This window comes from Canis lupus, chromosome 7 (assembly GCF_003254725.2).
Source record: "Canis lupus dingo isolate Sandy chromosome 7, ASM325472v2, whole genome shotgun sequence".
Classification (NCBI taxonomy): domain Eukaryota; kingdom Metazoa; phylum Chordata; class Mammalia; order Carnivora; family Canidae; genus Canis; species Canis lupus.
In genome coordinates this window covers 37,782,980-37,809,930 of record NC_064249.1, presented here as the reverse complement: position 1 = coordinate 37,809,930, position 26,951 = coordinate 37,782,980, and the positions used below count along the sequence as shown (strand labels likewise).

The window sequence follows — 26,951 nt, the reverse complement described above, 5'->3', positions numbered from 1 at the left end:
AGCCAGGCTCTCTCTGCCCCTTCACTGAAAGCTCAGATTGACTCCCAACCTCCTTGGTCATTGGCAAAATGGAGTCCTCTTGGCCTGTCCTCTCCTCCAAGTTGTAATTCCTTTTCCTGTAGGCCTCCTCCCTGCCTTGGGCACCCAGCTCCTGCCTGTCTCAACCCTGGCTCTGTGTGTCTCAGAGGGACGTGGTATGAGACCACACACTGTGAGGCTCCACCCATGGATGCCAGGTTCCAGCACGTTGCTGCTTCTCTAGTCTATGAACTTGGGGCCCAAGTCCAGAAACTACACTAAATACAAGAGAATTTAGAAATAAGTTTGAAAAATATATTTATTTATTAGAGAGAGAGAGCATGAGCAGTGGGGAGAGGGAAAAGCAGACTCCCCAGTGAGCAGGGAACCTGACACAGGCCTCGATCCCAGGACCCCAGGATCACTACCTGAGCCAAGGACAAATGCTCAACACTGAGTCACCCAGGCGCCCCCACCCCCAACAGAAGAGTTTTGAGAAAGTATCCAGTGGCTGAAGAAAACAAAGACAAATATATAGTCAGCAATTAGGATGGCTTCCCCCACAAATTCCATAATTTAAGGACACAACAATGAATTACATACCCTTTTGATTCAGAGGATGTTCCTTCCCAATTCCTGTCATATGATTAGCTATTTCTCCCTTAACCAAATCAGCCTAGAACAGTTGTCTGGGGTGAGGTGGGGGGTGCTTGGGAAGAGAGCATGGAGGAACATTTTGGAGGGAAAAGAATTGTTCTGCATTTTAATCAGGGTGTTGGTTGCATGATATATTCATTTGTACAAACTGGTGAACTCTAGACTTAAGATCAATGCACTTTACTACATGTAAATTATATCTCAGTTTAAAAATAGGAAAAAAATCAAACCAACAAATAGGCTTACTTGGCTAATGTCCATAGGCTACAGTGGGTTGACAAGAAATTAATCAGAAAAAGAAAAATAACACCCTATTGAGAAGTAAGACATGTGTGTCAAGCATAGGGGGGTGTAGTTCACGGGCTGGGCTGGGCTGTCTCAACTTGCGGGGAGCCTCTTCTGTAATATGCTTAATTACTTCCAATTGTACTGTCAGCTTATTACAGTAATTAGTTTTCTCTTCACTGAGCAGGTGTGGGGTTTCCCTGAACTCATTCTCTTAGCAGGACTGGGTTGGATTTTCCCAAGTCTGGTGACCTCCTCAGATTGTGACCTGTGATAGTGCATCTCTGGAAATGATCTGTTTTCACTGCAGGGTGTTTGGGGGGATGTGTGATTAATCTCGGAGTCAGCGAGTCATGCATGTCAGGCCTCTGGGCACAGCGAGGGTACTCATGGGTCCTGCCCTGGCATAGCACTCTCTGCCCGCCAACCCAGCTTCACCCAGGTCCAGGCTAATCATACCTTGGAAACAAGGTTATGGGATGCCTGGGTGGCTCAGCGGTTGAGTGTCTACCTTTGGCTCAGGTCATGATCCTGGGGTCCTGGGATCGAGTCCCATATTGGGCTCTGGTCATGGAGACTACTTCTCCCTCTGCCTGTGTGTGTCTCTGCCTCTCTCTCTGTGTCTTTCATGAATAAATAAAATCTTTTTTTAAAAAAAGAAACAAGGTTATTCATTACAGCACCATTTGAAATAGCAGAAGAATAGAGACAGTCTGCACATATATCGGTGGGAGACTAGTTAAAGAAGTAATGGCCCATCTGAATAATGGGATACTGAAAAAACAGTGAAGATTCTTCTCTGTGTACACACTTGGAAAGTTTCAGGCTATATTGTTCAATGGAAAAACAACAGAGTGTATAATATGACTGCATAAAATATGAGTGTGTTTGTCTTTGCTCATATATATAAAGACACATTGAGGAACGTTTGGGAAGCGCAGTTCGTTAAACTTCTGACTCTTGATTTCGGCTCATGATCTCAGGGGTGTGTGGAGCATTGGGTTCTGGGAATCGGGCGGGAGAGAGAGGGGCCAGGGGAGACTTAAAAATAGTTTTTAAAAAGTCACACGACTATGTTACCTAATGGAATATGGAATACAATGAGTAAAATGTTCAAAAGTTTTTAAAACTAGGGAAAACTTTCAGGGGGAGGAAGACCCTCATGATTGCCTGAACCAGCATTTTCTACACTGTGGGTTGTGAAGATGTCGTGGGAAATTCATGTATTTAAAGTAGGAATGGAATTTGTTTTAAGTCCTACTTTCTTATATTCAGTGAATGAAATGGTTATTAAACAAGTGTGTTAAAACAGACACATAGATCAATGGAACAGAATAGAGAATCCAGAAGTGGACCCTCAACTTTATGGTCAACTAACATTTGACAAAGCAGGAAAGACTATCCACTGAAAAAAGACAGTCTCTTTAATAAATGGTGCTGGGGAAATTGGACATCCACATGCAGAAGAATGAAACTAGACCACTCTCTTGCACCATACACAAAGATAAACTCAAAATGGATGAAAGATCTAAATGTGAGACAAGATTCCATCAGAATCCTAGAGGAGAACACAGGCAACATCCTTTTTGAACTTGGCCACAGCAACTTCTTGCAAAATACATCCATGAAGGCAAGAGAAACAAAAGCAAAAATGAATTATTGGGACTTCATCAAGATAAAAAGCTTCTGCACAGCAAAAGCAACAGTCAACAAAACTAAAAGACAACCTACAGAATGGGAGAAGATATTTGCAAATGACGTATCAGATAAAGGGCTAGTATCCAAGATCTATAAAGAACTTATTAAACTCGACAGCAAAGAAATAAACAATCCAATCATGAAATGGGAAAAAGACATGAAAAGAAATTTCAGAGAGGAAGACACAGACATGGCCAACAAGCACATGAGAAAATGCTCTGCATCACTTGCCATCAGGGAAATACAAATCAAAACCACAAGGAGATACCACCTCACACCAGTGAGAATGGGGAAAATTAACAAGGCAGGAAACAACAAATGTTGGAGAGGATGTGGAGAAAGGGGAACCCTCTTGCACTGTTGGTGGGAATGTGAACTGGTGCAGCCACTCTGGAAGACCATGTGCAGGTTCCTCAAAAAGTTAAAAATAGACCTGCCCTACGACCCAGCAATTGCGCTGCTGGGGATTTACCCCAAAGATACAGATGCAGTGAAACGCCGGGACACCTGCACCCCGATGTTTCTAGCAGCAATGTCCACAATAGCCAAACTGTGGAAGGAGCCTCAGTGTCCATCAAAAGATGAATGGATAAAGAAGATGTGGTCTATGTAAACAATGGAATATTACTCAGCCGTTAGAAACGACAAATACCCACTATTTGCTTCGATGTGGAGGGACCTGGAGGGTATTGTGCTGAGTGAAATAAGTCAATTGGAAAAGGACAAACATTATATGGTCTCATTCATTTGGGGAATACAAAAATTAGTGAAAGAGAATAAAGGGAAAGGAGAGAAAATATGTGAAAGTATCAGTGAGGGTGACAAAACATGAAAGACCTAACTCTGGGAAATGAACAAGGGGTAGTGGAAGGGGAAGTGGGCGGGGGGTTAGGGTGACTGGGTGATGGGCACTGAGGGGGGCACTTGGCGGGATGAGCACTGGGTGTTATGCTATATGTTGGCAAATTGAACTCCAATAAAAAAAAAAAAAAACAAGTGTGTTCATGTAATGCCACACTCTCTGAGAGCCCTGCAGGCATAGGGGGAGCACACCAGGAGGCCTGCGGAGAGGACTCCTATACAGGTTGTGACTCAGTGGCTCAGGTATATTCCTGCTTTGGAACAAGTGCTTCTGCACTGGTGGTTTTGACTATCACACAGTTTTGAGTTTTTTATTCTTAGCCACATGTTGTTTGATTTCTACCCCAAATGTCCCAGGAATTGGCAAAGGTTCTTTGCTTGATCAAATTTTAGTTGGGCTCCTGAACCTTCCTCTAGGCTGATATGTGCACTTCTGTGTAAATCCAGAAAGTTAGGGGAAGGTAGCATTGTCAACTGCCTAGGTTAGTGTCGAAGGCATGCCCCATCATGCACACTGTCCATCACCAAAAGCTGGGTGATTTGTTGGTTTCAGGCATTCAAGGAAATTCTGGATTATCATTTGCTGGCCACTAAGGTAACTGAATAGAGACCACATTAGTGGTCACATACAATGAAATTAGACTACTGAATTCATTTCCAAAAGTCACTTCACAAAGAACAGCAGCTTCGTTAAGCAGCAGCAAAAACAAACCTTGGGAGGAGGAGAATCTGCGTTCTCAAGATGCCACAGTATATCGCTTAAAATGTTTAGTTTTTAATAAAAAAATATGAGACAGGCAAAGAAACTAGAAAGTATGGCCCATGTATAGAAAAGAAAGCAATAGAAGCACAGAAGATGTCCCAGATGTTGTGCTTACTAGCCAGATATTTAATTAATTAATTAAGATAGAGTGAAAGAGAGAGTGTGAGCACAGGAGTGGGAGGCTGAGGGGCAGAGGGAGAGGGAGAAGCAGGCACTCCACTGAGCGGGGAGCCCAGTGCAGGACTTGATCCCAGGACCCTGAGATCATGACCCGAGCCCAAGGTAGATGCCTCACTGACTGAGCCCCAGGCACCCCCAGACTTCATTTTTTAAAAAGATTTGAGAGAGAGAGAGAGAGAGAGAGCAGAGGGGAGACTCTTTAAGCAGACTCTGCTGAGCACAGAGCCCCAAGTGGGGCTGTCTCAGGACCCTGAGATCACGACCTGAGCTGAAACCAAGAGTTGGACGCTCAACTAACTGAGCCACCCAGGCACCCCTACTAGCCAGGCTTTATTTTTTTTTTGTTTTTTTTATTTTTTTTATTTTTTTATTTTTTATTTATTTATTTTTTTACTAGCCAGGCTTTAAATCAGCTATTTGAAATATATTTAAAGAGCTAAATGAAACCATGTCTAAGTAATGGAATAAAATTTTGAGAATGTTGTCTTAACTAGAGAATATCAGTAAAAAGATAAAATGAAAAATAATCAAGTAGGAGTTCTAGAGTTGAGAAAAACAGGAACTGAAATGAAAAATTCACTACTGGGGCTCCACAGCAGAGTTAAGCAGGCAGGAGAAAACATCCTGACTTGTGGAAAGATCAATTTAGATGATCCACCTTGAAGAAAATTAAGGAAAAAGATGGAAAAAAAAATGAACCCAGCCCCAGAAATGTGTGAGATGTCATCCAACATACTGATATACATGTAATGGGAGTCCCACAAAGAGAAGAGAGAGAGAGAAATGGAGGATATAAAGAATGTTTGAGGGGCACTTGGGTGGGTCAGTTGGTTAAGTGTCTGACTCTTGATTTTGGCTCTGGCCATGATCTCAGGGTCGTGAAATTGAGCTCCACACTGGTTCAGTGGGGGGTTCAGTGGGGGGTTCAGTGGGGGCTTCCCACAATCTTCTTTGGTCCCCCCACCACCGCTCACTCTTTTCCTTTCTCTCATAAATAAATCTTAAAAAAAAAAAGAATATTTGAGGGGCACCTGGGTGGCTCAGCCAGTTAAGCATCTGCTTAACCGGGGATCAAGCCTTGCGTCAGGCTCCCTGCTCAGTGGGGAGTTTGCTTTTCCCTCTCCCTCTGCTGCCCTCCCTGCTTGTGCTCTTTCTCTCTCAAATAAATAAATAAAATCTTAAGGGAGCAAAAAAGAATATTTGAAAAAATAATGGCAGAAAACTTCCCAATTTTAATGAAAAACACTAAGCTATATGTCCAAGAAGTACATCAAACTCCAAATAGAATAAACTAAGGGATAGGATAAACACCTAGACACATGGTAATTAAACTGTCAAAAGACAAAGAATACTGAAAACAGAGAAGAAGCCATTCATTGTGCACAAAGATTTTCAATTAGATTAACATCTGATTTCTCAACAGAAACCATAGAGGCCAGAAGGCTGTGGCATGACGTATTTAAAGCACTGAAGGAAAGAAAACCTGTCAACTCAACGTTTTATATCCAGTAAAACTGTCCTTCAAAAATGAAGGACAAATTAAGACTTTGCCAGATGAACAAACACTGCCGGCATTCATCATTAGGGCACACCTGCCGTGTAAAAAAAAAAAAAAAAAAAAAATGGTGTCCTTCAGGCTGAAATGAAAGGACGTTAACTCAAATGCACATGAAGAAATAAGGAACCCTGGTAAAGGAAACTATATAGGTAAATAGGCAGCATTAATATATTTTTTGTTTGTAACTCTTACTTCTCCTGATTTTTAAAAAAAGACTTGAGAGAAAGCACGAAAAGAGAGAGAGGGAGAGAAGAGAGAGAGAGTGAGAGAGCGAGCGCACATGCAAGGGGAGAGGGAGAAACAGGCCCCCTGCTGAGAAGGGAGCCAGACATGGGGCTGATCCCAGGACTGGGTGATCATGACCCAACCTCAAGGCAGACACCTCACCAACTGAGCCACCCTGGGGCCCCTCTTCTCTTGATTTGAAAACGACCACATAAAGCAATAATGATAAATCTGTGGAGGTGGGCAGACAATATAAAAAATGTAATTGTATGACAATACCAAACAGAAGAGGAGTAGAATGGAATTATATAGGAGCAAAGTTTCTGTGTATTATTGGAATTAAGCTCCTATTAGGATCAGGATGTTAATTATACCCCAGGGCAATCACCGAGAAAACAGAAGGCGTGGCCACCCCTGTCACCTGCCACCATAGTTTAGATGAGCCCTGAGGACAGACTGCCTGGTCTGGCAGCCTGGAGGTCACAGGTCACAGGTGCAGTTCTGGGGGACATGCGGGGCGAGGGCTGACCAGATGGCTTCAGGCAGAATGGGAGAGAAGGAAGCAGAGAAAATGAATGCAGTTACTTCTTCCATGAGCTTTGCTGAAAATGGGAGCAGAGGTGGGGATGGGGCAAAGGGTGAGAGGTGGCTAAGCGTCATCGCAGGCTGGTGGGAAAAACATTAGGAAGCATTCTGGAGATGGCAGGGGGATTCCTGGAGCATCCTGCTTCTCAGCGGAGTGTCCCACCTGAGTCTTGGGTTATGGGGGGGGTGAGCATGCACGTGTGCAGGTATGCACACACACGTGGCACGACACTCCTATCCTGGGGGCAGGGGAGGAGGCGTGGGGGGCTCCGCGAGTCCCGGGCGGGAGCAGAGGGCGGGCGGAGGGTCCGTCCCGGGGCTCACACTCATCCCCCGGTCCTCCGCCCCCGAGCCGAGGGCAGGTGGAAGGTCCGGCCCCGGGCACAAGCCCACCACGCGGCCCCCCACTTGAGGAAAGTGGGCGCCGCCAGCCGTAGCGGTTTCCCAACTAGGGCAAAGGGCAGCGCCGAGCGAGGGCGGGAGGGGCCCCGAGCGCCCGGCGGCCCCCCATTGGACGCCCCTCGCTCCGCCCTCGGCTCTCATTGGCCGCGGCGCGCGCGCACGGGCCGAGCACGCTGCTCCGCGCCGCGCGGCGTGTGGCCGGGCACGGCGGCTCGGCCAATGGGAGCGCCCGCGGGGCGGGGCCGCGGCCGCAGGGGGCGGGGCCGCGGGCGGGGAGTCCGGACGCGGGCGGCGAGGTAAACAGATCCGGGGCGCTGGCGGCGCCGGCGCTGCGGCGGGCATCGCGCAGGCGGCGCGAAGGTGACCCAGAGCCCCGCTTCCTGCCGCCGGGTAAGGCCGCCGCGCGCCGCGAAGGCACGGCCGGGCTCGCCTTCCGCCTGCGCGCGCCCCTCCCTCCGGTGCCCCGCGCCCGGGCGGCTTCCCCGTGCCGAGGTGCGCCCGCCCCCGGCCCCGCTCCCAGTTCCCCGGCGGTGCTCGCTCCCAGGCCCGCCGCCCGTGCGCGGGGTTGGGCGTGCCGCCTGCTGCAGGCTCAGGCCGGAGCTCCGACTCCCGGGTTTCACAGGTGGGGGTTCGGGGTGGACTTGGGAAAGGGGGCCCTTCTCGCTCCTCTGCTCCGTTCGCTTTTCGTGGGCCCTTCCTCCTGCTTCTGCAAGCACTGGGGTCCCCGGAGTGCCTGAGCTGGTGCCTGTCCCTCATCCCAGCCCTCTGCCGCACGCAGTGTGTGCGCGGGCCCGGGGGGCCCGGAAGGCCGCCAGGCAGGTGTGGGCGCTGGGGCTCTCCACGTGGCTGAGGGGTGCCAGCCTCCTGAAGGGCGAGAGGCCCTCGGCTGCCTGTCAGCCTGTCCCGGCACAGCCCGTTGGAAAACTTGGGCTCGTTTGGGCCCTGGGGTGTGCGTGACAGAAGACCCAAGAGCTGGGCCTGCCACGCCTAACGGGTTGCCAGAGGATCCCAGCAGCGTGATACTCGCCTGCCAGTTGTCCTGTTGTGGATGGACAGGTCATCCTGGCAGGATGGCCCTTCTCCTGAGAGGGGAAGAGGGGGGTACTGTTGGTTCACAGGAGCAGTGTCCTTAAGACTCTGGTGGTGGCTCTGGGTATTTTGTTCAGTCTTCTAGACAGTGCAGGGTTATTACAATTTTTGGCCTGACCTTGGGCAGCTTGAGGGAAAAGTGACCCAGGTGATTTGAGCACTTCCTATGTGTCACCGCAGCCAGGTTTCCCCGTCCTCAGACTATTGACATATGGACAGGACAGTTCCTTGTTGTGGGAGGGCTGCTCTGTGCATTGCTGGATGTGCAGCAGCATCCCTGGTCTCTGTCCGCTATGTGCTGGTAGCAATCCCCCACCCCAACCACACACACTGGTTGTTAGAGAAATCAGAAATTTCTCCAGACATTGCCAAATGTGTCGTAGGTAGCAAAATCGTCCTTGGTTGAGAACTATTGAGCTAAGACTATAAAAAGAGTCTTCTCATGCTGCTGGAGAGACGTGCTGGGACCTGTGAGTGAGTAGTTGAGAGGCTTAGACAAGAGATAGTAGTGTGCCCCCTGCCCTGAACCAGTGATAGAAGCCATGTAGACGGGCTTCAAAAGAGACCACTCCCCCCGCCCCCCCAACTGGAGGGAGAGGAGAGCCATAGGAGGTAGAAGCTCATGGGCATTGCCGGGGCCTGCTGGATGCGTGGCAGTGACGGTCCAGAGCGAACAGAAGTAGAAGCCTGGTGGTTTCTATCTTTGGAGACTTTGCAAGACAGTGGGGGATATGCATGTGGAGTAACCATGGATCAGTTTTAAAATAGTGACTAAACAAGTTTCAGGCTTCTGTATCTTGGCAGAAAGGTCAACTCCATTATCCACAAGTGGCTCTTCAAGGTGATGCTTTGGTCATCTTCTTGTGTCTTATGATGTGGGAGGGGACCAGCCCTGTGTGTGCAGAGAGTAAGTGGCTGCATTTCAAGCGTCTGTGTGGGGATGCTGACATGAGCTGTGTGCCCCTCATGAGAGGCACATGTATCACTTGTACAGTTCCTTTATGGGTGATTGAAATGTCAGTGACAAAGATGCAGAGAAAGAGGCTTTATTTTTAAGTCTAGATTTTGCATTCAGTCCAAAAGTTCAAAATTTATGTCCCAAAGTTCAAAGTACCAAATCGATGGGATGCAGAAAAGCTGAAAAACAGTGATTATTGCCTAGGGCAAGGAAAAATATCCCAAGCCCCGATCTCCCACGATTTCTGTCTTGTTAATTGACTCCTGTGGATGTGTATCAGGATTTTCCTGTGACATTCCTTGGTTTAGTTAGGCGGCCTTTTGGGTGCCCTTGGTTGCCAGTAGAAAAGGATCTGGACAGAGAGGTCACTTCTTCTTTCTCAAAACGAAGCTTAGAGAAGTCCAAACTTGGCAGGATAATTTTCCACCAAGAGCCATGGACACTGAGTCATTATCTTTGTCAGTTGAAACAAGAGCTGTGTGCAAAATTAGACAGGAATATTTAGATAGAGAGTTGTCTTGATCTGACAGTGGCATCTGGAAATAGTCCGTGCATTCCTGCCGAATAACGGCCAGTCCTGGACTTGGAACCAGCAGAAGGGAGAGAGTGGCATGGGGAGCACAAGGACCTGCTTCTTCCAGTGGCGCCTGTGGGGCAGGAGAGGTCTGGGGATCCGCAGGCAGGGCCAGGATCCTGGAAACGACACATCCGCAGGACATGAGAGGCTGCTTCTCCCTACACTTTGCAAACCCGAGTGGGTGCCCACTGGTCCATCCACAAGCACGTTGTCCCTTGTGAGTTGCAGGCTCTTAAGCCCCTGACTGTTTGTTTTGAGGTCAGGGGCCCACGGGGGATTTAAAGTCGGAAATGACCCTGAAAATGTCCTTTTTTATTCTTCATATTTGGGAGTGAGTGATTCATTTTCAGTGTGTGCATGTAGAGAAGATTCGCAGTAGAGCTGAATGTTTTTCGCTCAGATAGACGTTTCAGGGTGTTCTAGAATAGTGACTGCATTCTTGTCCCAAGAGCCTTAGACTTGTGGCAGTTTTGGTTTTTGTTTAATATCCTCCTGTCCCATCTGGGCAAGGGGAGCAGGGCTACGTTTGGTTCCTGTGTGCCCTGCGGGTCAGTGCCCCTCCGCATCCTGTCCCCTAGGGAAAGCCACTCTGGATTCACAGGCAGATACGGTTTTTACTCCTTGCTGAGCAGTTATTGATGGATCGACTGCCTCAGGTGTGGTGTTGGGAATATTGAAGTGGACAGTACTTTCGTCTCCAAACTCGGGGAGCTTGTAGTGAGGGGGGCGGGTGCAGATCCCATCTCAACGCCCTCAGTGTGGTTTGGACAGGGGGCTCTGGGTGGAAACTGTGAAGGATTCTTGGAGGAGCAGTGTTGGCGGGGAGCTCTGCGGATGAGCAGGATTTCGTCAGGAAGAGGCAGGAGTTTGGAGGGTCAGGGTGCTTCCCAGAGTCCCAGTGACAAAAGACCGAGTTTGTTGTAGAGCAGTGTGTTCACAAAGCACAGTAAATGGAGATGCTTAATTGCCATGGAAGTTTCTAGGCACTCACTCCGTTTTTGCATGGGGGATGTTAGCAGTCCGAGGACCACTCTGGGTAGTGTCACTTGGCTCCCTGAGCAGGGGCACTGTGGTGGGTGGCGGGTGAGTGCAGGGCGGTCAGGGCGGGTGGGAGAGCAGTTGGGGCAAGCCCTCTCGCTCCCTATTGAAGCAGCTCATGTGCCCCGCCCTTACAGTTTGGGTGAGTTTGGGTGAATTTGTGTCAGGTAGAGCAGTGCTTCCACGCATTTTGTCTCAGCAGTGGCCTGGGGGCCAGGAAGGCTTGGCATTGCACTCCTGACATTTTGTTGAGGCCTCAGAGGGTTGCTGAGCACTCACTGCTCAAGAGTGCAACTGCAGCCTAGAGAGCCCCCAGGGAGAGACAGAGAGATAGAGTGAGAGACAGCGGCGAGTGAGCGTGAGCTCCCTGCCCCAATGTGGCACGGTCTGTGGCCGACTGTGCAAGACCCACAGGGCGGTACCAGGCCTCTGCCGTGGGGACCCAGGGCGAAGCGCAAGCTGGATCTGGTGGACAAAGGTGGAGAAAGTGCTTTCTTTCTATGGCAGGAGGCCCAGGTGCTGGGGCCCAAGGGCCATATGCGTGTGCCCCAGAGAGAGAAATGCTTAGAGGCTGGGACCCAGAGGGGTCAAAGGTCTGGCCGCCAGGGGACGTTGCTGTGGGGGGGGGTGCCAGGGTGGGCTGGCATTTGCAGAGCAGTCGGATGGCAGGTCAGGGTGGACAGGCAGGGGGCCCAGTGAGGTGTTGTGAGAAGTGAGGGTGGCCTGAGTCCCTGGTGGTGGGGGCCGGGCTGGGAGCATTGTAGAATGCAAGGCGCAGATTCGAGAGAATATAAATCTGTGCAGGTAGAGTGTCCAGGTTAAGTGGCTGGTTGGCCACTGAAGGCTGAGGTTTCTAGTTGTGGGGAGGATCTATTTGGAGTGGATGGTGGTGTTACTGCAGAAAACCGAGGGTGCAGGAGGAGGAGGAGCTGGTTTGGGGGGAGGTGGTGATGTTCCAGACAGGAGGGGGTTGAGGTACCTGTGGGATTCACCTCCTCTTTTTTTGGTTTTGTGTTTTTTTTTAATGTTTTATTTATTTACTCAACAGAGAGTGAGCAGGTGAGCACAGGCAGGGGAGCAGCAGGCGGGGGCAGGAGAAGCAGGTTCCCTGCTGAATAGGGACCCCGATGTGGAGCTCGATCCCAGGACCCTGAGATCATGACCTGAGCCAAAGGCAGGTGCCCCCTCAACTGCCTCTTTTTATAAAGATATAATTTGCGTGCAGTAGATCCCCCCTTTCTAGTGGGTGGTTGTGCCATTTGAGAAATGCACGTGGTCACAAGGCGCCTGGGGGGGCTTAGATGGTTGGGCAGCCAGCTCTGGATTTTGGCTCAGGTCATGATCTTGGGGTCTGGGACTGAGCCCCACCTCGGGCTCTGTGCTCAGAGTGATGTCTGTGTGAGGAGTCCATCTCCCTGTGCCCTCCCCCTGCTCATGCGCTCTCTCTCTCAGATAAATAAATAAATAAATTAAATAAATCTCACAAATGCATAATGTCACATAACCATTACCACAGTCGAGGTGTAGAACGATTTCATCAGCACCACTTTCCCCTGTGTTCTGTCATCAGTGTCTGTGGGGCTTGGAGGGGTTACATGGTGTGTGTGTGTGTGTGATTGGGTTGGTTCTAGAACTAGCTCCCTGGCAGAGATGGCCTGCCTGGGCTGAGAGCAGAGATGCACAGACCCGGGACAGCCCAGGGAACGGGGGCAGTCGGCAGGGAGCATGGGGGTCAGGACTGGGCCCAGGGCCTCCCTGGCCTGGGCAGGAGGTGGAGGAGGAGGGACTGATGTAGATAGTGGCACTGGACCGGGATGAGAAAATGAATCATGGGAGCCAAGGAAGGGCTTTAGGGGAGAGAGTGGGGCTGGTGGGAAACCCAGAGGGGAGTGATACTGGATGGGTCAGGTGCCCTGAGCTGTGGGCTGGGCCATATCAGGGAAGGGCTTGGGGTCCACAGTGTGACAGACAGGAGGGCACGGGAGGGGCAGCTAGTGGGGGGATCTTTGTATTTGGTACACGAAGGCTGAGGGAGAGGGTTTGTAGACGTGAGGGGGTAAGTTTTTGTGGGAGGAGAGAGTGAAGGCAAAAGCACAGCTGCGTGGGGAGAGTCCTAGTGGAGGATGGAGGAGGAGCTGGGCCCCGGGAGTCAGGAGAGGGCGTCCTGCTGTGCCCTCCTGCCCATCAGGCCCTGCCCCTGCCCGCCACTGGGGCCCTGCTTGTTCCCAGTGGGTGAGTGAATGTGTGTGTGTATGTTAGTGTGTGAGTGGATCACGTGGAGTGTGAGTGCACGAGTGTGAGGATGTTTGAGTGCATAAGTATGAGTACATGAGGTGTGAGTGTGAGTGCACAAGCCTGCATGGGTGTATGAGTGTGTAAGTGTGCCGGAGTGTGAGCGCACAAGTGTGTGTTGGTGGGTATGCATGTGTGAATACAAACGTACGAGTGTGCAGGTATGTAAGTGTGTGTGAGTGTGAGTGCACAAGTGGGTGTGTGTGCATATTTGTGACTGTGGGCGTGTGAGTGTGGTATAAATACGTGAGTGCATGGTGTGTGAGTATGGTGGAGAGGCAGGGAGGTGGGTTGCCCAGGGCTTGTGCCCCGAGACATACCCCTGGGAGGAGCAGGGTCCACCTCTTCACACTTGGTGTCCCCGATGCCTGGCTGGGCCAGCGCTTGGTTCTTCAGAGCGTAGGTCTCCCTGGGTCTGGACAGCCCTGGCCATGCTCCCGGATCAGCCTTCTGCACTCTGGGGATAAAGGGGTGCTAGTCTGCAATTTGGACACCATCACGGGCAGCCACCCCGTTCTGTAAAGGAGGAAACGAGGCAGTGCAGGCCCAAGGAGACCAAGTACCGAGGTCACATGTGGTGGGTGTCCCGGGGGCCTCACCGTCTGTCCTCCCCCGTCCACCGTCCCCAGCTGCCCAGGTCTGAGAACTAGGGGCCCAGTGGCAATGTCCTGCTGTCATGGGGACTGTTGACACACAACTCCTCAGGTGAGGGCCAGAGCCTGGGGTCAGGCCCGGCAGTACCTCCTCCCTCCTGGCACATTCTGTCTTTGGCACTGGTCCTGGCTGGGAGGAGGGTGGAGGTGAGGATGGATTGCCCTGTGAGCTGTGGGAGCCGGAGTCGGAGCAGACATCTCCCGCCTCTCTGAGGTCAAGGAGAGATCTCTGGCCCTGGCTCCTGCACTCGTTCACTGCCAGCAGTTGGTAAAGTGTAGGGCTGGGCCCCGCGCATGGTTGGGCCTGAGTGGACTTCACCGCTGCTGGGCCAGGCCTGCTGGTTTGCCCTCTTTTCCCCTCTCGATTTTTTGTCAGCAAGGAGTGGGCACAATGGGCAGTACTAGAAGCGCCATCCCACCTGGGGCCCCTGTGCACACCACCTGTGGCCTCGTCTCTGCCCCCCCCCCCCCCCCCCCCCCCCCGTTAGCACAGGGGATACTGCTGCCACCATGGTGATAGCTGTGTGTGGACAGGACCCCCTGGTTCTGGGTTCTAGATGTTGGGGCTCCAGAAGTTAGGGAGTACCCCAGGTGCAGATGGGTATTCGGCTCTGGGGGTGGATGAGTTGTGGAGTGGGCACCTGTGGGGAGTAGAGAACCAGGTCGCAGAGGCCCTTCTTTTTTTTTTTTTTCTTTTAAAGGTTTGTTTATTTATTCATGAGAGACACAGAGAGAGAGGCAGAGACACAGGCAGAGGGAGAAGCAGGTGCCCTGTGGGGAGCCTGATGTGGGACTCCATCCCAGGACCCTGGGATCACAACCTGAGCCCAAGGCAGACGCTCAACCACTGAGCCACCCACGTGCCTAAGAGAGGCCATTCTCCAGAGGCTCACCGTGTGGTAAGGGGTCTGGGCTGTGTGTGGTGTTAGAGGGGCAGTTGACAAAGTCTGGTCCTGGGTGTCCTTGTGGCAGTCTTGAGGGCCACATACCCAGCGTCTCCTTCTGGCTCCTGCATACCCCGAGGTGGCCCTCAGTGTGGGGCTCCTGCCTCTCTCTGCCATTTATGTCTGAGACCAGTATGAGGCTCAGACCCTGGCGGCTAGGAAGCCAACACTCTTAGTTCAGGTAACTGGGGAGTTTTCCAGAAGGGGCAGTCTGGCCAGATGGCCTTTGAGAGTCCTGCCAGTTCCAAGATTTCTGCAACTCATGATTTTTGCAACCGGGTGGATATGCTTTTCAGGGCATGAACCTTGCTGTGTCTCCAGAAGACTGGGTTTAAAATGGTGACTTACTGATGTGGGGGCAGATTTCTTACCTGGTTTTCCTTTAGCGCCCTGGGCAGCAAGGGGAGGACTGGAGCCTGGAGCCAGGCCACGGTACAAGGGCCGGCACCTGGCATTTCTGGGCCTCTCAGGACATTTCTCCCCCTTTCTGAGCTTTCACTCCCTCGCAGATGGGGAGCACACCTGTTTCGGTAGGGCAAGGAGTGGTGTAAGGGACAGGCACACAGGGGACCTGAAGTGGTAGCCACTCATTACTAATACTGTTTCACTGGAAAAGTAGATGTGAGGTGGAGGTGTCTTGAAAGATTAAGAGGGTAAAAGCTGATGAAAAGCATTTTGACAGTGGGGAGCTCTTCCTTGGACTTAGCGGCCCCTGCAGGCCTTGCACAGTGCTTGGCATGTAGCAGATCATCAGCAATGGTTTGGATGTGGACCTGAGCCTCAGGAAGCTTGGGTGCATTGATCCTGAAAGCTGGCAGGAATCTCATTGGGAACGGGGGTGTGTTTTGAGCTGGCTGTGGGTAGTCCAGAATCTGGCACTTGGTCGGCACTCAGTGCTGCTTGTGGGGTGACCACACCAATTATTTTAGAAGAATGATTGGGAAAGTAGTCTAGAATACAGCCCAGCCCTCTTTCCAACCCAGCGATTTGCTATTTAAAAATAGCCCCTGTATTCAAGTTTCCTATGGCTGCTCTGACAAAGGACCACAAACCCAGTGGTTTAAAACACTGCAGATTTATTATTCTATGGTCTGGAGGTCAGAAACCCAAGATGGGTGTCAGCAGGGCCAGTCCTTTCTGGAGGCTCAAGGGCAGAAGTGGCCCTGGCTTTCCCAGCCTCCGGGGGCCAGCCTTTTTCACACCTGCACCCCAGGCTCTGCTGTCACACCTCCTGCTGGCTCGGACCTGCCTGCCTCCCTCCCATAAGGACCGTGTGATTAATTGGGCCCATCCTGACAATCCACCCATCTTAAGGATCTTTAACTGAATCCCATGTACAAAGCCTCCTTTGCCACGGAAGGTGACATAGTCATACATGGCAGGGCTCAGAGTGCGGACATGTCTGTGAAGTCCCTGCTCAATCTGCCACATTTAAACACAACCCTTTAGATACCTGATTTCACTGTAAAGGAAACCCCTCGACCACAGCTCCAGGGTTGCCACCCAGGGTCCTGTCCCCCTTCCTGAGTGACAGTGCAGTGACACTTGTCGTTCGTGTGGTCACGATCAGTCTGGGTGTCAAGGTGGGTGGGGTCAGCCTTGGAGACCTCCAAGAGGGCCTAGGAGTTGAGCTGGAGAGAAAAGGCATGTGTGCACCGGGGACATAGCATACAGAGCAGGACAGGATCTGGCTGGCCTGGGAGGTGAGGGCAGTGATGGGAAGACGCCTGAGAGCACAGGGTCAGGTTGGGGCCCATCTGGAAATATGCGTCCTCGAGTAGATGTGGTGTGTTCATACATTTCAGGGCTCTTCCACCTCTCCTGCTTAGATCGGATGTTCTGACAACTGATGCTGTGATTTCTAGGCGAGAGACAGGTTATGGGGTGGTTCAGGAACAGGCCTGGAGCAACTGGCCAGTCAGGGCAGAGCTGATCCCCAGGCCCCGAGGCTGGTGGCACACACACAGGGGTCTCCATCTGCATGGCTGGTGGAGGCGTGTTTTCCATGTGCAGGAGCCAAGGGGTTGGAGCGTTGTTCCCTCGGCACAGGTGTGAGTGGAGGCTGGCCGGGAGGCCGGGTCCTGACTGTGATGCCCACAGCCTCAGGCTCAGGAGCTTGGGCAGGTCCTGTTTATCCTTTAGACAGCTAGGAGCCATTGGAGTAGGGGCTTAGCATGATGAAGTGGGCTGCGGGAAGATTATGCTGGTGGCAGAGTGTGCCATGATGTGCAGACAGAAAGGTCATGGGGATCAGAGAGCTCCCCCAACCTGCCCCCTGCCCCCGTACTGTTCCTCCCATAAAATACCAACGAAAGCTTCCCATTTTCTCCTCTGGGAGTGGCATTGACCATGGTAAGGATCACCAGTGGGTATTTATTTCTAGCCTCCACGTGGGCTCTGGCACCACAGCATAGACAAACCACGCTGGTGCCTGGAGAGGGCGAGATGGCCCTCCCTGAGTCAGACGTGATAGATACTGTACCCGCCTGAGTGCCTGGATATAAATAAGTAAGATTGTCCAAACTGCTGTCATTCATGTGCCCTCTGGTCTCCCCGGGCTGAGCCTCATTCCAGAATGTCTGCTAGGTGATGAATGCCTACTGTGTGCCAGTCCTTGGGGCCCTAAGTGCCACTGTATGGATTGTCTAACCTACTTCTGTTGGGAACAGATGGGGAAACTGAGGCACAGACACTTCTACAGCAGAGTCAGGATTTGAACCCTGGGGCGCCGGGCTCCAGAGAATCTTGAAGCTTCATCAGTCTCAGTTCCTGAGACAAGCACTGTTTTCATGTTTTTTCTTTTTTAAAGATTTTATTTATTTATTCTTGAGAGAGACAGAGTGAGGCAGAGACAGGCAGAGGGAGAAGCAAGCTCCTTGCAGGGAGTCCAATGCGGGACTCAATCCCAGGAGCCGGGATCATGCCCTGAGCTGAAGGCAGATGCCTAACCACTGAGCCACCCAGGTGTCCCTGTTTTCATTTTTTTTTTTTAAGATTTATTTTTTTTATTCATGAGAGACACAGAGAGGCAGAGACATAGGCAGAGGGAGAAGTGGGCTCCCAGCGGGAAGCCTGATGTGGGACTCGATCCCAGGATCCTGGGATCACACCCTGAGCCGAAGACAGACACTCAACCACTGAGCCACCCAGGTGCCCCTGTTTTCATGTTTTAAGCAGAAAACTTTGATGAGATTTTAGTCAGATGATGATGTTGCTGTCAGGACCCTGTACTTGGCAGGTGGGCATTTAGGGCCTCCTTTGCTCACCAGAAGGAGGAGGGGCTGCTCAGGACCCCCTGTGCTCCAGAGCCCTGGGCATCCTTGGGGTGAGGGAGCCTCTCCTGCTTCTTTGAGCACCCACCCCCCAGCCTGGTGCCCACCTGGGGCAACATACCAGGAAACCCAGACCATCCTGATCTCCTAGTGGCCAGGAGTGGAGGCTTCTAGCCTGAGATACTCGGACACCCTTCAGCTTGGTTTTCTCTGCTTTCCCTGTTAAGTGGTTGCCTAGTGTCTGAGCCCATAGACTCAAGCTCTTCCTGGCTCCAGTTCTCATAAGCTGTGTGACTTTGGCCAAGTTTTGGAATCTCTCTGTACTTTAGTGCCTTCATCTCAAACACGGACATGAAAATAGCACCTAGCTTATGAGAACGATGGAGGGAGAATGCAGAGAACACGCAGCTCACAGCCTGGTGGATGGTGAAGTCTCAGTGAGGACCTCCACTGTGGCTAGCACCCCGGGCCTGTCTTCTGCTCCTTGCAGAATGGAAACACTTGGGGACCTGGCGAAATGCCCTGGAGTGGAGTGTCAGAGTGCCTGCTGCCCGGCTTGCTCATGAGTGTGCACTTCTCACCAGCTCCGAGAAGCAGCCCTCGGGCCAGGAAGCCTCTCCCGAGGGAACAGGAGCTCCTCTGCCTAGGAGATGCCCTGAGTCCCCTTTCCTCTCTGTGTCTGGCTCTGCTGCTGCAGGTGCGGGGGCTCCCGGGGTGACGTGGCCCCGATGGCCTGTACTCCCGTGGAGAGGTGACCCTCCAGGCCCAGCTGCAGCTGGCAGATGTTGGGGGCTGTTTGTCTCTGTCTCTTCCCTGGTCTTTCTTCATGTATTTGGTCACCAGCCCAGGAGGCTGTCTCTGAAGCTGCTGGTGAGAGCCTGGGTGACCCTCACTGGCCGGAGCCCAGAGCCTGGAGTCCCTGCTGGAGGCCAGTGCTGGGCCCTGGGTGTGACTTTGAAGGCTGAGGCCAAGGGCACAGCTGCAGATGGTCCTGGATTTGGGTCTCAAAGTTTGAGTCTCTCCCTGGCTTGCACATTCCTCGGTCCCCTGAGTCACCTGCTGTTTTCATTTACTTAGAGTGGAGGAAAAAAACTTTCAAGCACGTAAAGGAACTTTTCAGGGCCCACACAGGCTGAAAATTGAGAAGGTTCCAGCCCAAAGTAAGGCTTGTTCTTGCCGAGGAGGGGGCAGAAGGTCACAGGCAGCCCCGCCCTGGGGCCTCCCGAAGAGGACAGTCTGGGCCCTGTGGGGAGTGACAGTCCGAGGCTCCTGTCTTTAAGCTCATTCATTTCTTGTCCAGCTTCTTGAGGCAGTAACAGAAGGAAGGGCAGGCCGGGGTTTCCATGGACCCAGAAGCCAGGTTGGGGGGAGGGGCAGTGGAAGAAACTTGGGAAGGATCTCTGCCACCTGGTCTCGCCTGGGCCACCTCTGCTCCTGTCCGCCTGGTCCTCCAGAACGGTCCTCCAGCACGAGCAGCAGCCCCGGGGAGCGTGCGAGCCATGCAGGTTTCTGGGCCCCTGAGAGCCAGGGCCGGCCCAGCAGTTTGTGCTGTACCAAGCCCCCTGGGGACTCTGGTGTCCCTGCCTCCACCAGGCCCCCTGGGGGCCTTTGATTCCGAATCTACATGAAAGCTGCAAGCTGGCGTGAGCCCGTCCCACAAAGGGCAGCCTTCAAGGGACTCGTTGAGTTCATTCGGTTTCAGGGTTATTGATTACCTGCCTGCTCTGTGTTGAGCCTGGAGCTGGGTGCTGGTGATAGAGCACGGGGAGGCAGGTGTAGTCCTTGCCCTGCTCTGGCCGGTAGCCCCTGGGGGAGGAGATGGTGATGCAGGCAGGGGTACAGCAGGCACTGCCATCCTGGGGGAAGGATGACCTGCCCCAGGAGAGGTGATGTTTGGTCCGGGAGTGGTGAAGGGAAAGAAAGCGTGATCCCGTGTCCAGGCTGGCAGGAGAGTTGGGTGGGCCTGACTGGGACACAGTGAATGGAGAGGACAAGGAGAGAAATTGGAGTGTGGGGTGGCCAGGTCACAAGAGTTCTTTCAGCCCCTTAGGAACCTCGGAGAGGTCGAGAAGCTGGGGAGTGGTTTGGGAGGGGGAACAGAGACTAGGGGCAGCAGGGTTAGCAAGGAGCCAGGGCCAGGGGAGGTGAGGGGACAATTGGAAAGAAGTGGTTGGTGGTCGAATTCCTCAGGATGGGGAGCCCAGGAGGGGTCTGGGGGTGGTGATGGCCATTTGGATACATGGAGCTTGATGCTGGTGGGACATGGGGGTGCCCTGGGGGGTGATGTGTCCATGGGAGGGGACAGACAGATGGATGAAGCTTCACACATTCCCCAAGACAAAGAGCTTTCTGTGCAGCTTCCTTTGGGGTCCTTCTACCAGCGACCCTGAGGCTTCAGGGCCCCTCAGTGTGGAGGAGACCAGAGTGGGGTTGTGTGCTGTTGGAAACAGAGCTACCCTAGCTCCGGTTGGCTTTGTTCAGATGGGGCTGCACTGTTATGCCTCACTTTAGAGCCATGGAGGGGATCTAACCCTGGCTTGGTAAATCCCCACCCTGTCTCTGGCTGTCCCCTTGAGAGGAGAGACGAGTGATTGATGGTGGGTCCTGGCTTCAAGTGGGGGGTGCTTGGGATGTGTGTGGGAACTCTCCCCGAAGATGCATTCCTGCTAGTGGGAGTGGACAGGTGCTTGATGCCTTGCCTTGCATTGCTTTCTGGCTGCAGAGCTACCTGTTACTTTGATCTTTTCAGGAGAACACAGTCATTCTCCTGCTGATACATCTTATTCTGGCCAGGTAGGTGTCCCTTTGTGGGTGTTCTTTCGTTTTGGAGACCAGATGTGAAGGTCCCCATGGCCCAGATAATTCCCTGCAAATGTGTGGGTCTGAACACCCAGGTCTATCCTGTAGCACGAGTGAGCTCATGTCCCGAATCTTGGGGAAGGTCAGAGAGTGAAGGGTCATTAGGAGAATTCTTGGAGCTTGGGGACTATGTTTTTCAGCCTCTCTACCCCTGGGGACAGTGAGCGTGTCTGTTCCCGTTCTCTCTCTCTCTAGATAACATCTTTATTTACATCCCTTATGACAGTTTAGCATGTTAGGACCAGAAAAGGGAGCCACCCAAAGCCGCCTCCTGCTGGAGAGGGATGTGTTGGTGAGTGATGCACTTAGCGTTAGCAACCCTGGCAGCTGGAACCCTGTGTCCTGCTCCCAGGACCATCTTTTCTGCCAGTCAGCGGCCTCCTCTGCACCTGACCCTGGTGTGTCAGCCTCAGTTGGCCTCAGCCCTCTCCCTGGTGTCTGTCTCATCATAGAAGTGCCTGCATGGCACCATGGCTGAGAGTGCCCTGGGGCCAAGGGCAGGTTCACCTGGGGCCTGCCAGGACCGGCCCAGAGCCCCAAGAGGGGACCTTCGTGAACATGTGCAGTGGGTGACTGAATGCCTTTGTCTTGTCCCTAGTGGGCACCCCCAAACGGGAGTGCTGCCTCCCCCAACTGCTACATCTATCTGTTGGCTTACCGAGCACTTCTGGCTGTCCCCTCTTCGCCAAGGCATTCTGGGGCCCGCCTACCAAGTAGGCAGAGGGCCGGACACTCAGTTGCTCTGTTACTTCTAGACGAGGCCTGAAAACCTGCTCAGCGAGCAGTGGGCTCTAATACTTGTAGATGAAATCCTGGTGCAGGTAAACTTTTTGCTTGTTTGTTTGATTTAAAGGTTCTATTTATTTTATTTATTTATTTATTTTAAATTTTTATTTATTTATGATAGTCACAGAGAGAGAGAGAGAGAGAGAGAGAGAGAGAGGCAGAGACACAGGCAGAGGGAGAAGCAGGCTCCATGCACCGGGAGCCCGACGTGGGATTCGATCCCGGGTCTCCAGGATCGCGCCCTGGGCCAAAGGCAGGCGCCAAACCGCTGCGCCACCCAGGGATCCCAGGTTCTATTTATTTTAGAGAGAGTGAGTAGGAGCAGGGTGCAGGGACAGAGGGAGAATCTCAAGCAGGCTCCCTGCTCAGCGCTGAACCTGACTCGGGGCCCAATCTCACTACCCTGAGCCAAAGTCAAGAGTCGGACAGTCAACCGACTGAGCTACCCAGGAGCCCCCAGCTAAGGTTTTTAATTGGTGTATTAAAAATGTTTTTTGGGGGCTTTTGCTTTTATTTCTTTAAGATCATGATGAAAACGCCTCTTGGTGTAGCCAAGTGCCTGGATCTTGCATTCCTGCAGGGGTTTTGCAGAAAAATTTCAGGGTAGCTGAATTCTGAGTCGCATTGGGATGCCTCAGATCCATGGGACCCACTTTTTGAAAACCAGAAGGTGAGAAATGTTCTGGAAAGGTACTGTCTTCTGGCAGCCGTTGCTGTTCCTGCTGCCCCGGAGGTAGACACTCCTTAGCAACCGAGTACCTGGCGTCAATGAGGGTGTGAACGGCTGACTTTGTACCCAGCAGAGCAGCTGGGGGAGGTTTGGGTACAGCCTCTGCTCCTTAGATAAATAGCACTTGTCAGAGCCCGGGCAGGCCCGCTATGGTTTTGAAAGACTCATCAGCGTGTGAATCTGCTCACAAATGACAGTATATTGATTAGTAGCATCTGTTGACTTGAGGAAAGCAGGTTTTGCCCCACAGCGAGCAGGGAGGTGGTTTCTCTGTGATGTGATTTCCGCCTGGACAGGGCCTGCCTGGTAGAGCCACCGGCTGGAGTCCCCTCCTCCCCTCTCTGGTGCTCACTGGTTGGGGTTGCACTTGTCCCCCACTGCAACATTGCTGGGGACAGGATGCAACTGTTTGCACAGGAAGAAAGGCATAACTAATTAGGTTGTTTTTTTTTTTTCTTTTTAAGATTTATTTATTTATTTGAGTCGGGGAGAGAGGAGAGAAAGAATCCCAAGGAGACTCCCTGCTCAGTGTGGGGGCCATCGAGGGGCTTCATCCCACGACCCTGAGATCAGGACCTGAACTGACTGACCCCCAAGGTGCACCATAGCTAATTACTTTTTAATGTGTGCTATTTTTAGATGACTTTCTTCTCGTCACTTTGAAAGTAGTATATATGAACTAAAAAAGTTAGGAAAATACTGGAAAAGACCATAGTTACTCATACCGCACAGATGCAGGAATTAACAAAAAATATGGTCAATTTATGTAGCATTTTTTAAAGGAATTTTTCTTTTCTTTTTTTTTTTTTTTTTTAAGATTTTATTTATTTATTCATGAGAGACACACAGAGAGAGAGGCAGGCTCCATGCAGGGAGCCCGACCTGGGACTCCATCCCGGGACTCAAGGATCCCGCCCTGAGCTGAAGGCAGGTGCTAAACCGCTGCGCCACCCAGGGATCCCCTAAGGAATTTTTCTAATGCATCATTGTGAAGTAGTTGTAACCCTGGCCTGTTCAGCAGCTGGGCCCTATGTGCCTAGGACTGGGGACTGAGGACTGGACTCCAGTGGGTCCCAGGCCTGCGTCTGCAGCGAGCGTGGGGCCAGAAGTGGGCTTTCTGGATTGAACGTCCACAGATTGGAGCGGCAGGTCAGTCAGGCCAGCACTGAGTGGGCGGACTTGCCCCACATCACTTCTCAGCTCTGCTCCAGTGATGCTTTCATTCATGCTCATAACTTGGATGAGAGATTCAGACAGTTAATTTTCAGCTTGGAAACAAAGTCTGAATTAAATAGGTCTTAGGAAGCTCTATGGGAGATGTGGTATCCATTAATAGACAAGGGAGGTTTGGAATTATTGGAGCCTGTGGCCTGTGGGAGGCTTCTGCCTTGGTTAGCTGGATTGGACTGGGGGGACCTTGGGGCAGTGCGGTATGGTGGATGCCCTGGGGCCACCAGCAAAGGGTCCTTCTGAACAGTGTGGCTGGGGCCCGGCCTCCATCCCTCCTCGGAAGTCCCTAATATCTCCTTCAGAAATCTCCTCTCTCACTGGGGTCTGTGGGCTGTGGTGGGCGCCTCGCCACTTGACAAGGGGTGCTGAGACCAGCGTATCTGTGTGGGGCTGGGGGGCTGGCCAGTTTGACCACTGGCAGCAGCCCTGTGTGAGCTCTGATTATGGATCTCATGCCAGGCCTGTACATTTGGTCTGTGGGGCTCACCCTTGTTTATTGCCGTAAAGTACGGGATCCCAGATCAGAGCCCAGGGTGTGAGATGACAGCAGGAGGTGGGCCCGGCTGGCCCTCTGTCCCTTTCAAGGGTACGGTCACCTCCCAGGAACGTCCTTTGCTTTGATGAGAGTGTAAGCAGCCCGTTTGTGTCTGAGCGGGGCCCTGGCCCTCCACTGCTTGGAGCCGGTGGGCCACGCGTTTGGGTAGTCAGCGTGGTGTGATGAGCACAGAGCAGAGGAGAGCCAGGGTCGGACCCCAGGGCTGGACCCCAGGGCCACCATTCAGGACACCACTTAGGATAGTTAACCTCTCTGGCTTTGGTTTTTTCCTGTGTGAAGTAGGAACAATGATACCCGTGTCACCAAGCTGTTTATAAAGAATTGAAAGAGATGGAGAGTGTGGAGTGCCCGGCCTGGTGGCTGCTGTTGGTGACGGTGACGGTGAGAGCAGGTGACAGGGGGTCATCTCAGCTCTGCAGGCTCCTGTTCCTTCGTGGGGTTCTCTGGCCGTCACTGCAGTTCTTGTATCTATGAGTAGCTGTACCTCCCGGGCTCAGGGAGAGTGGTCCCTGCAGGCCTCCCTGGCTGAGCGGGGCTGCCCTCCTGGGGCGGCGTTTCCCTCAGAGCCGGTGCTTCCCTTCCTTTGCATGAGGAGAAGGCTGAGTCCGCAGACGTCTGTGTGCCCACCGTCCCCTCCTGCTGCGGGGGCCTCCAGCCCCGACTCCATGGAGCCTTGGGTTCTGTTCAGAGCCTGGGCCGCGCAGGGGAGGGGCTCACCCAGGACCGTCCTTGAGCCCTGACCCGCCCTCGCTGTGCCCTCTCAGCCTGGATCAGATGGGGGCCAGTGGAAGGACCAGACCTCCTGTTGCCTCTGCCCAGGTCTCTGCGTGAGCGTGGGACGTACCCTGACTGGCCCTCTCTCTTCCAGCCCTGAGGATGGCTGCCATGCTGGGGGATGCCATCATGCTGGTCAGAGGCCTTGCCAAGCTGACCCAGGTGGCTGTGGAGACCCACCTGCAGCATCTCGGCCTCGGCGGGGAGCTCATTCTGGCCGCCAGGGCCCTGCAGTCCTCGGCCGCGGAGCAGATCAGCCTGGTCTTGGGGCAGGTGCAGGTGAGGAGGCCGGTGGGAGGGGCTGGCTCGGGGGACCTGCTGTCCTGTCCTGTCCCAGGTGTGGCGGGGTCCCCCATGGGGCTGTGGCCGCATGACTCAGGTTGTAGTTCAGGAAACCTCACGGAGCCGGGACAGCCCTCGGGAACCGGTGGCCCAGACCAATTCACCTGCCTGGGGACACAGGCTGTGCACCAGCTGGCCCAGGCCCATCCTGCCCCCTCCACCTGCCCTCCTCATTGCTGCCTGGCCCCTGTTCCATCCCTGGGCCTCTCCTGAACATGCTCAAGAAGGCTTTTTATTTTTGGAAATGAAAAAAATCACAAATAAAGCAACGTCCACCTGTGTTCTTATGGGAGGCAGCTGTAAGGAGCTGTGCTTCCTTCACTGAAGCAGTTCCTTTGGGAGACCGAGCACCTTCTCCCTGTGTATCTGATAGATGTTAGCAGTTTTTTTGTGGGGTTGGTTTTGGTACAAAAGTGGCAGAAGCTGCGCAACATATAGGCTGAGAGCTTACATGTCCCTGGATGTCACACTGCAGCATCGAGTGTCCCCAGACCCCAGTGTCCAAGGCCCTTCCCGCCACGCCAGCCACGCCACAGCCAGGGCCACGCTTCCCTGCTTCACGTCCGCGGGTCTCCAGGCGCTGACTCGGGCTCCGCTCCTTTCCGGGGGGACCGCTGGTGCAGCCTCATCTCCCGCCCCACCTCCCTCTCACCTTTCCTGCCCTGTTCCGCACCCAGGCCTGGGAAACCCCTACCTTTCCCGCCCAGCGAGAGGCTTGTAAGCGTGAATGAGTGTGAGGAGGTGGCTGTCAATAGGGTTTGCCACGTGGGAGCGCTGTCTGCCTAGGTGTCACCGTGTCACCATGCATGCCACCTGCCCCGTTCCTGGGAGTCCCTGCAGGTGGGAAGGAGACAGGGTACGAGCTGCAGACAGTACCTCGCCTCCTCCTTCTATTTCTGTCCTGTGCTTGATGGCCTTCTGCACGAGGCTCCTCTAGGCTATGAGGCTGTCGCAGCCCCCAGGCCTCTGGTCGGGGTTTTAGGATCCCCAGCCCCTCCCTCTTGCTCCCTAAGGGTCTGGTGATGACACCATGTCTCTGTCACCCTACAAAATTGCTTTTTAACTTACAGAAATCTCAACCCCGTGATTCCCCCCGCCCCACACCTGAGCCCAGCTGCTGTCCTGGGCATCACCCCTTCTCAGATGGGAAACTGGTCCCTGACTACTGAGCGACAGGGCCTGAGCCCTGGGCAGTCCTTCCATCTGGGGTCTCCTGGCCTCGCCCCCACCCCCAAGCTGTCCCAGGCAGTGTCCTCCCTGGTACAGAGCCATCCCCTTCCTGGTGGGTGTCTTGCCTGTGAAACACCAGGAGTAAGAGCATGCTAGGCCTGCGGGGGGCCTTCTGAGACCTATTGGGGACCTCTCTGTGCCCCAAGGACAGGCCGGGCATCTCTGGCAGGATCCCTCGGAGGGAGGAGGGAGTGCAGGTCCCACCACAAGGGAGGCACTGAGTGGGGTGATGGGCCTCAGTGTGCTGCTCTTTCCCTAACGCTTAGATCGTTGGGGCATCTTTCTCTCTGAGGGGATGGGGGCCACATAATCCAGAATGCCCCTCCCTCTGGATGTTCAAGGGCTTTGGTCACCTCTTCATTGAGTGGACACTGAATTCAGAGCCACTG

At 53.1% G+C, this 26,951-nt stretch overlaps 1 protein-coding gene across 4 annotated transcripts in view; it reads left to right on the top strand.

Annotated features, from left to right (window-relative positions):
* The first annotated feature begins 7,498 nt into the window (after positions 1-7,498).
* The window catches only part of COQ8A (coenzyme Q8A), a 37,546-nt gene continuing 18,093 nt past the window's right edge, over positions 7,499-26,951 (top strand). The window contains exons 1-2 of one of the 4 annotated variants that reach the window (XM_049112452.1): positions 7,499-7,622; positions 25,085-25,269. In XM_049112452.1, the coding sequence (XP_048968409.1) occupies positions 25,093-25,269 (177 nt within the window). In that variant the 5' untranslated portion in view covers positions 7,499-7,622; positions 25,085-25,092. Of the gene's footprint in view, positions 7,725-14,543; positions 14,739-22,893; positions 23,028-25,084; positions 25,270-26,951 lie in introns of those variants that run through there. The other 3 variants (XM_035718514.2, XM_049112453.1, XM_049112454.1) reach the window with 3 other exon arrangements.